This window comes from Marmota flaviventris, chromosome 13, assembly GCF_047511675.1.
Source record: "Marmota flaviventris isolate mMarFla1 chromosome 13, mMarFla1.hap1, whole genome shotgun sequence".
Classification (NCBI taxonomy): Eukaryota; Metazoa; Chordata; class Mammalia; order Rodentia; family Sciuridae; genus Marmota; species Marmota flaviventris.
This window is the reverse complement of record NC_092510.1, coordinates 99,967,921-99,979,864: the sequence shown is the minus strand read 5'-3', so window position 1 is coordinate 99,979,864 and position 11,944 is coordinate 99,967,921. Positions and strand designations below refer to the sequence as shown.

The following is an 11,944-nucleotide window of genomic DNA, read 5'->3' as shown; positions in this document are numbered from 1 at the left end:
TCAGGGGAGGTAGAGGGCCACCACAACATAGATGACCCAGCTGGTGGACACGAAGACCCCAAACAGCAAGCTGAAGAGCACGAGCGAGCGGGCCTTCCGCGAGGTCTCCTCGGCCTGGACGAGATCGCCCCTGCCCAGGGCTGCGCGGGTCTGCAAGACAGGACCAGCGCAGGGTGAGCGAGCCGGAGCCCCAGGCCTCCCCGCACCCCTGGGCTCAGGCCTGTTCTACAGACTGAAAACAGACACCCCAAGGAGGTCAGGGACCACAAGCCTGCAGAGATAGCCTGGTCCCTGCCACTCAGCAGCCCTCAGCCTCATCTCCCGCAACCTCACAGTGACCCAGGTGGGGTCCTCATGCCGCCACCCTGCACATGAGGAAAGGCTCTGGGTGGCAAAATGACGTACTGGGCCTCCACCTCTGGGGTGGAGCCAGAATCAGGCAGGCCCGTGCCTCAGGGTCCCGCCTCCGAGCTGTCCTGACAGCTGTCCTCTCCCTGCAGTCCTGGCTCGCTGATGACTGGGGCCAGACAGCAGAGCAAGGCCAGGGCTGTGACCAGGTCAGCCTGGAGCACTGGCCCCCAGGGGCTTGTCTCTACTGGAATGTCCCAGCGTTGGCATCACTGAATCCCCAGGGCCTCTTTGCAGGACATATGGTCAGCAATGTCACGAGGAAGGAGGGAAGACAGTGAGATGGAGGGCGGATGGGCAAGGTGATGGCCGGAGCCCAGAGGAAAGACGGTGGTGGGTGGAAGAATGGGGCTGGTGGGTGCAGAGGGTGTGTGGATGGACTGACGGATGGATGGATGGGTGGATGGATGGGTGTTAGCAGGTCATGGTGGGTGGCTGGAGGGGTAGGTGGGTAAACTGGGCAGCCAGATAGAAGGATAGATGGAGGTGGAGGGACAGAAGAGTGGACTTTACCACCTGTTAAAACACAAGCCACCACTGGGGGAACACCTTGGGCCTTATCAATCATTCACACCTTCATTGCGATTTTTATTCTTTGTTTCAAGACAGGGTCTCGTCAAGTTGCTGAAACTGGCTTCAAATTTGTGATCCTCCTCCCTCAGCCTCAGAAGCTGTTGGGATTACAGGCATGTGCCACCATGCCTGGCTTTTGAATTGTTTTAGCAGAATTTTCCAGAGTAGATCTTGAGCAGTGGGGGGCACAGACAGGACAGGGGAGGAGGTCCCCACACAAGACGACAACAGAGCAGAGATTCCCAATTCCCACCCCTCCTGAGAGATACACCAGAGGCCCTGTTGCTGGGAGAGGGGCCTGCAGACCTCCAAGGGGACTGACTGCTGGCTGCATGCAGGGAAGGGCTGGGCCCACCCCCACCTACCTCGTGGGAGTACACAATGGCGATCAGCCCAGTGAGAAGGCAGCAGAAGAGGGTCACCAGCACCGACTCCATCATGTAGTCCTTGGGCAGAGGCCTGTGCTCCACCGAGGCGGGGCCTGGCACAGCAGCCAGAGGGCTGTGGTACTGTGGAAGCAGGGCCACAGTGGTAAGGGAGGCCACCAAGCCCCAGACATGGTCCCAGCCTCCCCTCCACTGAGGACGGGTCCCTGAGGGGTGCAGTCAGGGACCTATCTGCCTCTCCTTCCTGCACCCTGGCCGCTCAGCCCCAGGGAGTCCTCTCGGCTCCCCTTCACACACTGCCTGGTCCAGGCTGGGGCCACGGCCCCACGCCCCCACCGCAGCCCCAGCTCTCTCACTGGCAGCCCGGGCTGGGCTTTTCTTTAGGGAAATCTCCCGGGTGGGCCCCTGGGCCCTCACTGCGGGTGCCGCTTTCTTCCCTTCCCGGCCCTCGGAGCCTGCACCTGGGCCTGCACCTGGCCCTTCCTCCCGGAGACTCCTATTCACCCCTCGGAGCCCAGCGCGCGGGCCCCTCCTGGGGAAGCCGGGCGCCTTCCGCGCTGCGGCCCTGGCCCGGCGCCCGGGTCGAGGGGCCGCGGGGGGCTGAGCGCGGGCGGCGCGGGCGGCTCACCGCGGGGAAGGGGTAGGCGGCGGCGGGCGGCGGGAAGAGCGGGCCGGGCGGCGGGTAGAGCGCGGCGGGCGCGGGCTGGAGCAGCAGGGGCACCTGCGGGAAGGGCGGGTAGAGCGGCGGCGCGGCCTTGGGCTCGGGCGGCGCGTAGGGCGGGGGCTCGGCCTCGAAGCCGATGGGCGCCCCGCCGCCGGCCGCCGTGGGCCCCGGGCCGGCCGGGCGCTCGGGCTGCGCGGGGGCTGCGGGCGCGACCTGGACATCCCCGGGGCCCGGCCCGCTCCCCGCCGCCGCCGCGCCCTCGCCGGGCCCGCCGTCCTCGGCCAGCAGCTGCGGGCGGCGAGGGAGCTGCGGGAGCGCAGGGCGCTCGGGGGGCGCGAGGCTCCGGGGCTCCTCCGGGGCTGGGGGCGCGGGGCCCCGCGGGTCCTCCGGGTCTGCGGGGCTGTCGCCCCCTTTCACATCGGGACCTAGAAAGAAAGGAGGCTGTGAGCCCCAAGAGGCCACCGGGCCACTTGGGACTCTGCCCCTCACGCCCCCAAAACGCAGTCCCTCCGGGGGGACGAAGCAGACCCTGTCCCACCGTGGATGTGCCAAGCGCCCGGTTCTCTCCGGCAGGGTCTTTACTCCAAGGGCAAGGAGCCTCTGAGCCCTGTCCCAGCTGCCAGGATCAGCCAGGGCCTCGGCTCCAAGACACCCACACCCCGCTGCGCACCCCCTCTGGAGTCTGGGCTTGGCCACGTGGCGTCTGCGGGCAATGGGACACTGACAGCTTGCAATCAGGACCTTTAAACCGCATCTCCAGACGATCAGGGGAGGGATGGGGAGGGATGGGACCTTGGTAGTGGAGCATCGGAAAGGATGAAAACTTGGGGAGGGGTGGATGGCCGCGCAACATCGGGAATGTGCTTACGGGCCCTCTCTGTGCATTTAGAAATGGGGAAGGTGGTAAATCTCTCCAGCTGGCTACAACGAAGAGCTCCACACAAAATACAAAACCACCACCCGAGGGCACTGGAAAGTGAACAACTACAGGCAGATTGTGGAGTCCACGCTGAGAAGCAGCTTCAAGAGCAGAGTTTCAGTTTTCCAACTCTTTCCTTCCAAGCTCTGGCTCCAGCCCCAAAGTCACAGGATGGGACATGCAGCAGAAGGGGTGACTGAAACTTCAACAGATGACCTGTCATTCCAGCCAGAGGAGACAGGGAGGGCCCTTGCAGATGGAAAGAGCCAGAAAAGGGCATCTCCTACTCCTGTGTGGAGCTGGGCAACCAACCTGTTTGCTCAGGACTTTCTTAGATTTACCGGGGAACTCCTGATTCTGGGCAAAGTGGGATCCTCATCACTCCAGAAGGAAGCTCCCAAACCTGGGATTCACCCTGGCTGCGTGTGCAGGGGAGGAACCCAGATCTACATAATGACTAGAAACCCAGGAGCAAAACAGGCTGTGGAGTGAGCCAACCAGGTGACCGTGGCAACCATGCAAGCCAGCATTTCCAGAGCATTCTAAAGGCACCAAGAACCTGCCAGTGTAATATTCACCACATCCAGGGCAGATCCACGGTCATTTCCATATAAAATAGAATTAGGAAAATATGACTGATCCTCAAGGCAAAGATCATCAATAGACGCCAATTCTGAGATGACCAGAGATTGGACACCAGGACCTAGTGTCCAATATATATCCATCTGGGATAAGTTCTCAGCAGAAAATTCGAGTTTTGTGTTGTTGCTGTTGTTGTTGTTGTTTAAAGAACCAAATGGAAATTTTGAACTAAAATTTCATAATTTCTGAAATTAAAAATGCATTGACTAGGGCTGGGGTTGTAGCTCAGTGGTAGAGCACCTGCCTTGTACGTGTGAGGCCCTGGGTTCCATCCTCGGCACCACATAAAAATGAATAAATAAAGATATTGTGTCCACCTACAACTAAATAAATTTTTTTTTAAAAAAATGCATTGACTGGACATCAATAGAAGCCCTGAAGAAACAAACAGAGTCAATGAACTTCAAGACAGACCAATCAGAAGAACAGGGGGGGAAAACTGAAAAAAGAATCAACAAAGACTTGGGGAGTGTGTGGTAATACCCACCAGGGCTAGTGTGCCCGGGAAAAAGTTCCAGAAGACATTTTAGGGAGAATATTTTTGAAGAAATAATGGTTGCAAAATCCCCAAATTTGGTGATAGATAAATATAAAGATTCAGGAAATCCAAAAAGGGACTCCGTGGGGAAATTACGCTTAGCTCCATCATCATTAAATTTCTCAGAATCAAAGATTATAACAAAGCCTTGAAAAAGGGCAGAGGATGCCAGGTCGTAGGCAGAGGAAGAACGAGAGAGCCCTGCACACATCTCCAGGAGACCACAGGGGTCAGAGGACAGTGGGTCAACCTGTGCTGAAAGGAAAGAGCCGCCAACACAGAACCTGATAGCTAAAGAAAAACCGGGCGCGGTGGCACACGCCTGCAATCCCAGCAGCACGGGAGGCTGAGGCAGGAGGATCTCAAGTTCAAAGCCAGCTTCAGCAAAAGTGAGGTCCTAAGCAACTCAGTGAGACCCTGTCTCTAAATAAAATACAAAACAAGGCTGGGATGTGGCTCAGTGGTTGGTGGTTGAGTGCCCCTGAGTTCAATCTCCAGTACCAAAAGAAAGAAAGAAAACACCCTCCAGGAAGAGGAATGCTTGAGCTTTCTGTTGCATAATAAACACATCACCACAAAAATAGTAGTTAAACAATACTAATACGAGATTAGTGTTTTATTTAACCAGGGGATGGGAATCTTGGGGGATCATCTTTGGAATTCTGCTTACTGCAAGTAAAACAAAGACAATTCTCAGATGAAAGAAAACTAAGAGACTTGCCATAAAAGAAAGAGCCAGGTGTGGTGGTGCACGCCTGTGACCCCAGCTGCTAGGGAGGCTGAGATGGGAGGATAGCAGATTCAAGGCCAGACTGGGCAACTTTGTGAGACCCTGCCTCAAACGTAAAAAGGGCTTGAGGTGTAGCTTGGTGGCAGAGCACTTGCCTAGCATGCACAAGGCCCTGGGTTCTATCCCTGGTACCATCAAACAAACAAAAACACAGACCAATATCCTTCATGAATAAAAAGAAAAAAATCCTTGATTAAATAGTTGCATGTCAAATGTTAAAAGGAATACAGGGGCTGAGAATGTGGCTCTGTAGCCAGGTGTTTGGCTGGCATGTGTGAGGCCCTGGGTGTGATCCCTGCCACCAACTCCTGCCCCAAATCACAAATAAACAGGACCATGCAAAATAGGTTTAACATTTAAAAATCAGTCAATATATTAAAAGAATAAAGAGAAAAAATATAGAATCATTTCAATGGATGAGAAAAAAGCATTTGGCAAAATCCAATGCCCATTAGCAAAGATACACACATGAATTTTTTATCAATAAGAATAGTAAGAACATACTCAAATTGATAAGGGGCAACCATGAAAGAAAACCTTTAAAGGTAAAAGACTGAATTCCTCCATCCTCCCCAAGATCAGAAACAAGGTAAGGATCACCATTTTCTGACTTCTATTTAACTTGTTCTGATGTCTTGACCATAGCAATAAAGCAAGAAAAAAAATGTATAAAGAAGTCTTACCACTCTATGATTCAAAGATCTCAATAAAAAAAGTAGGTGAAATACATGTAAACCCTTCACCAAAGAAGATATTTGAATGGTCAATAAGCATATAAAAAGATGCCATTGTCATTAAGGAAATACTACAAGAAGAGATCACTACACGCCTATTAGAATAGAGACATTATATGGGGTCTTTGTTGCCCAGGCTGGCCTTGAACTCCTGGGATCAACTGATCCTCCTGTCTCAGCCTCCAAAGTAGCTGGAAATATAGGCTTTCACTCCCATGCCCAATCCCAGTTAAATTTTTAAAACAACAAAACTGACCTTAGCGTATGTTGGGAAGGGTGTAAGATAACTGGAGCTCACACACAACTGCTGGTGGGTAAGTGAAACAGTATCACCAGTTTGGAAAAAACTTGACACTTCCTTCAAATGTTAAACATACCTCTACCATATGATCCAGCTATTCCACTCAAGATATTTATCCAAGGAAAACATATGACCACACAGATTTGCTCAGGAATGTTTATATCACCTCTCTTGGTAGTGTCTCCAAACTGGAAACAACACACATATCCATAAAAATGAATGGATAAGTCATTTGTGCTGTCTTCATACATCTGAAATGGACCCCAGTGATTCCAGTTTCATGGAACTAGTGCTCTTGGGGAACCCTCCCCCGGAATAGGGGCTGCATGCATGACTTGCTCATGAAGAGGACACAGCTAAAGACACAGGACATCCCTGCTAAGGGTAGGGGTCTTTGTTTTGTTTTGTTTTTGGTACTAGGGATTGAACTCAGGGGCACTTGACCACTGAGCCATATCCCCAATCCTGTTTTGCATATTATTTAGAGACAGGGTCTCACTGAGTTGCTTAGCACCTTGCTTTTGCTGAGGCTGGCTTTGAACTCTCCATCCTCCTGCCTCAGCCTCCCGAGCCACTGAGATTACAGGCCTGCACCACTGTGCCCATCTAGGAGTAGGATTTTAAAAGCCTGTGGCTCCTCCTCACTTGCTCTCCATTCTTGCTTGGTGTTCCCTCTCTTTCTGTTTCTGGTAACTCCAAGAGGAAGCAAGGCTCTGTGAGAAGCCCCACGCAGAGGCCCATTTTGCATGGGCCCTCACTCCACAGCTCAGGAGGAGTCAAAACCTGCCAACACTCAGATGAAGGAGTTTGGAAGCAAAGCTTTCAGCTCCTCCTGAGTCTTGAGATGAGCACCAGTAGCTGGTGAGGAACTCAGAGGCCAGGTAGCTAGTTCAACTGTAGCCAGATCCTCACCTATAGAAACTCTCCAGTAAACACTGCTTATTGTTTTAAGCTTCAAATTTGGGAGTAACTTGTTATGCAACAACAGCTTACTGATACAACTTCTTAGCAATCAAATGGAACTGAACCCTTGACACAACTTGGGTCTATCTCCAAATCATTATGTCAAGTAGTGAATCCGGCCAGGGGCACAGACCTGCAAGCCCGTAGTCCCAACTACTCAGGAGACTGAGGTAGGAGGATGGCAAATTTGAGGCCAGCCTCAGCAATTAAGTGAAATCCTGTCTCAAAATAAAAAATAAAGAAGTCTTGGAAGGGCTGGGTTGTGGCTCAGTGGTAGAGCATTTCCCTGGCATGTATGAGGTCCTGGATTTGATCCTCAGCACTGCATACAAATAAATAAAATAAAGATCCATTGACAACTAAAAAAAATATTGCTAAAAGATGGGTTCTGGGGATGTGGCTCAGTATTAGGGCACTTGCCTAGTGTGTATGAAGCCCTGGATTTCATCCTCAGAACCACAAAATTAAAATAAAAACAAAATGCTTGCACACTGGGGCTTGACATCTTGTGTTGCTGGGAATCTGCGCCACAGCCAACCTTCCAGCGGGGCCAGGGAGGATAAGGTACCCCAGAGGATCACCTGTAAGGATGAGATACCTCAGAGATCCCCTGGCGATCCCCAGACCACCTGCCCAGGTGAGCTAGCCCTGACAAGCAGGTGTGGCACAGGAGTGAAATGCTCTGAGCCCTCGTGTCCCCATCTGTAAAGTAAGGATAACATGAATAGTAATTTTAAATACTATCAGTGGGGCTGGGGCTGGGGCTCAGTGGTAGAGTGTGGCCCCCATGTGTGAGGCCCTAGGCTCCATCCCCAGCACCAAGACAACCAAAATAACAGGGAACACCGACCAGGCTGCTCCGAGAGCTCCTCTCTGCTGTCCTCACCTGTGAGTGCTTCTGTTTTTATGATGCATTTTACAGTGGGGAGCTCAGGCTCCTAGCAAGAGCCTCAGCGAGTGAGATCCCTTCTGGGGTGTTGTCACAGGAATGTCGAGACCCTGCCCCAGTTATCATAACAGAAACCACAGTTTCCTTGGATCCCGCCAGGGCAAATACCTGGCCCGATGGCACCGAGATAGGGCCGCAAAGTAAATAAATCTGCGGGCAAGGCGGCTGGGCCGTGGTCTAGGGTTCTCAGGTTTTGGACACCTGAGCCTGGGACATTCCAGCCAGGAAGGGAGGCCTGGGCTACAGCCTGGGCTGCAGAACGGGGATGAAGTTAGGGTCTTGGAGAGACCGCCAGCCTTCGCTGCCACCCTCCCGGCAGCATCCCCTGGCTCAGGTGGCAGATGGGATCTGGGTGCACTCATCCCAGCTTCTGCAGGTCAGGTCAGCGGGCCGGAGGTGGCAGTGGAGGGCATCAGGGCTCCGCACCGTCCCGCCACCACCGAGGGCAGGGGTCTTGTTTCCCGGCTCGGCCCCTTCAGTGCTGGCCGAGGCGGAGCCCTTAGCCAGTGCCACCTTCCTCTGCCCGTCTTCTCGGGGCCTTCCATCCCCGCCTCCCGCCTCTCTCGGTCTCTGCGGCAACTCGCCCGCGGGCTCTTCACCCGCATCTTCCTCCCTCTCTCTCTGTCCCCCTTGTCGGGGTCCCATTCCCCTGCTCTAGGACTTCAGCCTGGCCAGAGGCGTGAACAAGGTCCCCAGATGCAGGACGCCACAGGGGACGCTGGGGCGGGTGGGGAACGCGCCGGACGTGCGGGGGGAGGCCAGGCCAGAGTTCCCGAACTTTCCACGGAGCATCCCGGTGCCCCCCGTCCGGCCCTGGGCAGGGGTTCCGGGCGCCGGGCGCCCCCTCCTGCGCCCTCCCGCACCCACCGGGCGCCCCGCGCCCGCCGCGGCCCTCACCTGCGTCCATGGCGCGAGCGGTGTCCGGTGCGCGCGGGATGCGCTGCTCCCCGCCCGGCGCCTCCCGTCGGGCCGGCTCGGCTTGCGGCGCCGGCTCGGGTTTCCTGGTGCCGGCAGCGCGGCCGGTTAATAATTGACCGCCTTTGTTTGCCGACGGCTGTGTCAACACTTGGCTCCTTGCACCCCGCACCCGGCGCTCGGCCCCAACCTGCCTCGAGGCCCGAGAGCGCCGCGGCGGACCCCGCAGGGCGGCACCGTCTGCGCGGGGACTGCGCAGCGCTTTGCGGAGTGGGAGGGGCCGGGGTGCTGGGGAGGCCAGCGGCCCAGGCGATTGCCCCCATGAGGACTGGGGGAGGCCCCCAGGAGAGGGACGTCGGGGCTCCCCGGCCCACCCACCCAGCCAGAAGAAGGTAGAAAGGTGGATTTTCATGTGAAATTGGAGATTTAGAACATTGTGCAGGAGACTTCCCCCCGAAATGTACCCGACTGGGCACCTGAAGCAGATCCCAGTCCGATCACTTGGAAACACAAATAAACAACTCTCGCGCCATTTTTTTTGCATCCATAGCTGGACGTGTAGGTATGGAGGAAAATCCCCAGGAGCCGAGAATGCAGAGGCAGCAAAGATGGGCCCGGAAGCCATTGCGCCTCTCAGCGGTCTCAGAGGTCCAGGGCTTGCGGCTTACCCCAGGAGTGGACAGGAGATGGAACTCCGGGTCGGTGAGGCAGAGCGATAGGACCAGGAGAGGTGAACAGGAAGCAGAATCTGCCTGTGGCTTCAAGAGGTGTCAGGGAAGCTGGGTCTGGATGAAGACATAAAATGCCCCAGAAGACTTTTGCACCCGTGCACTGCATAAGGTGTTCACACTCAGCCTGCCCTCAGGCACAGGCCAGCCTAGAAACTTCTAGATGAAAAACCGATGTTAAAAATAAAAAGCAGGCCCAGGGGTGTAGCTCAGGATAGAGCCCTTGCTCAGCACATGCAGGGCCCAGAGTTCCATCTCCAGCATCACAAAATAAAAAAGGCCTGAAGGTGGGAATCCAGGAAAGAGCTGTGGGATTTACTCAAAGCAAATGCAAAACTCCTCAGGCAGGACACAGCCCCATTGAAGCTGGGGAGATTTCCCATGGGAAAAGCACTCAGAGGTGAGTTCACAGTCCCCAATGGCAGAACCCACAGGGAACAGCCCACCATGAGGGAGAGACAGACCAGCACTGCAAGATTCAACTCTGGGTGAGTCAGGATCCAACCAGGAAAAACAGAACCCCCGTGGAGTGTTTAACACAAAGTTATTCACTGTAGGGAGCTGGCTTTACAGACAACGGAAGAGGCAAAGTTAATCAGAGGAGATTTAGCATGAAGACAAAGTTGATGTGACAGAGCAATACACTCAGGGCACAAGGTGGGTGAGGTCCACCCTGGGGGCTGGCAACAAGTGGGCAACCTTGGAAAAGAATTTAAAGGCAAGAGTAGATGACTAAAAGTCGCTCTGGTCTTAACTATGTGACAATAATTCTAAATAATGCCAGTGGCAAAATTCTCCACCCTGAAAAGAATCTTCTGATGGCCTACGTTCTGAATAATTCCTGTGGTTACTGCAGCTCACAGAAATCCTGTGGACAGGCTTCCACATTCCTGGCAGACTAGGAGAGTCCTCTCCCACGAACATCCCCCAGGGGAGAAGAGCAAGATGTAAAACTATCAGTGTTTCCTCCGTGAAAATCCCCAGCCAACTCCCACCTGCTCTCAGAAGCCCCACTACCTTTCTAGTCCTTCACTGGAACATCAGTGACCACTTACCACAGATCTGAAGAAGCAGATCACCTGGAGGAGACACAAACAAACAAATGGGGGAAGAGAAGCTTAGAGGGAATAAAGAATAAAGAAGAGTCAGGGAAAATAATATTTTAAAAAAGCACTGTTAAGGGCTGGGGATGTGGCTCAAGCGGTAGGGCGCTTGCCTGGCATGCATGCGGCCCGGGTTCGATCCTCAGCACCACATACAAACAAAGATGTTGTGTCCGCTGAAAACTAAAAAAAAATAAATATTTTTTTTAAAAAAAAGCACTGTTAAATATCCCAAGAAAAAGCCAAGTGGGTGGCACATGCTGTGGCTACTTGGGAGACTGAAGAAGATCCTAAGTTCAAGGCTAACCCAGACCACTGAGCAAGATGTAGGGGGAATGGAATGTAACTCAGGAGTAAAGCACTCCTGGTTCAGTCTCTAGTGCTGCCAAGAAAAAAAGATCCAGAGATTAGAGAAGGCACTCATGAAACAAGAATAGAATGCTGTTAAAAAAAAAAATTCATAAAACAAAAAGTTCTTGAGAATTAAGAATTTCACAGCAAAAATGAAACACAAAACTCAATAGAAAGTTGGGAGGTAGAGATAGAGAAAGTCTGCCAGAGGAAAAATATAAAAGTAAGGGGGAAAAAATTCCAGAGACAGTCCAGGACAACTCATCTCCGAGAAATATGAGTTCCACAAAGAATAAGGAATCACAGAGGGGAAGAAAACGTCAAATGAAGAATCCAAGAAAATTTTCCAGGACTGAATCTTCAGATGGACAGAGCTCACTAAGGGTCCAGCACACAGGAAATTGGCCACTCCGAAGGGATATGATTGTGAAATTCCAGAATATAAGGAACAAAGAAAATTTTTATGAATTTTCATTGGAAAAAAGTAAGTTTCAGGCACTGGAGTTGTGACTGGGTTTAATTCTCAGCACCACATACACATAAATAAAATAAAGGTCCATTAACAACTAAAAAATATTAAAAAAAAAAAAAAAGTAAGTTTCAAGTGCTGGGGTTGTGGCTCGGGGTAGAGCTCTCGTCTAGCATGCTTGAGGCACTGGGTTCGATCCTCAGCACCACTTAAAAAAATAAAATAAAAAGGTATTGTGTCCACCTACAGCTAAAAAATAAATGTTAAAAAAAGTGAGTTTCATACTCTGGACCAAGAATCAGAATGACACTGAATTTCTCAATAGGAACTTTGAAAACAAAAGAACAACAGACGAATGCTTCAAAATTCTGAGGAGAATGAATTTCTAATTGCAGTGGCCAGTTCCTTTTGAATATGGCAGAAATGATCCCAGATGACTTCTGTGGTCCAGTCTAAGATGTCATGGACTCAGGCTGGGCTGGGGCTCAGTGGCAGAGCGCTTACCTCGCAT

General features: G+C 52.7%; 1 protein-coding gene across 1 annotated transcript; it reads right to left on the bottom strand.

The window, feature by feature from the left end:
• On the bottom strand, positions 1-11,944 carry Prrt1b (proline rich transmembrane protein 1B). The gene is made up of 5 exons (XM_027935434.2): positions 11,938-11,944; positions 8,765-9,070; positions 1,996-2,456; positions 1,347-1,490; positions 1-150 (listed from the first exon to the last, which is right to left on the bottom strand). The coding sequence occupies exons 1-5, from the start codon at positions 11,942-11,944 to the stop codon at positions 1-3; spliced, it is 1,068 nt and encodes a 355-aa protein (XP_027791235.2).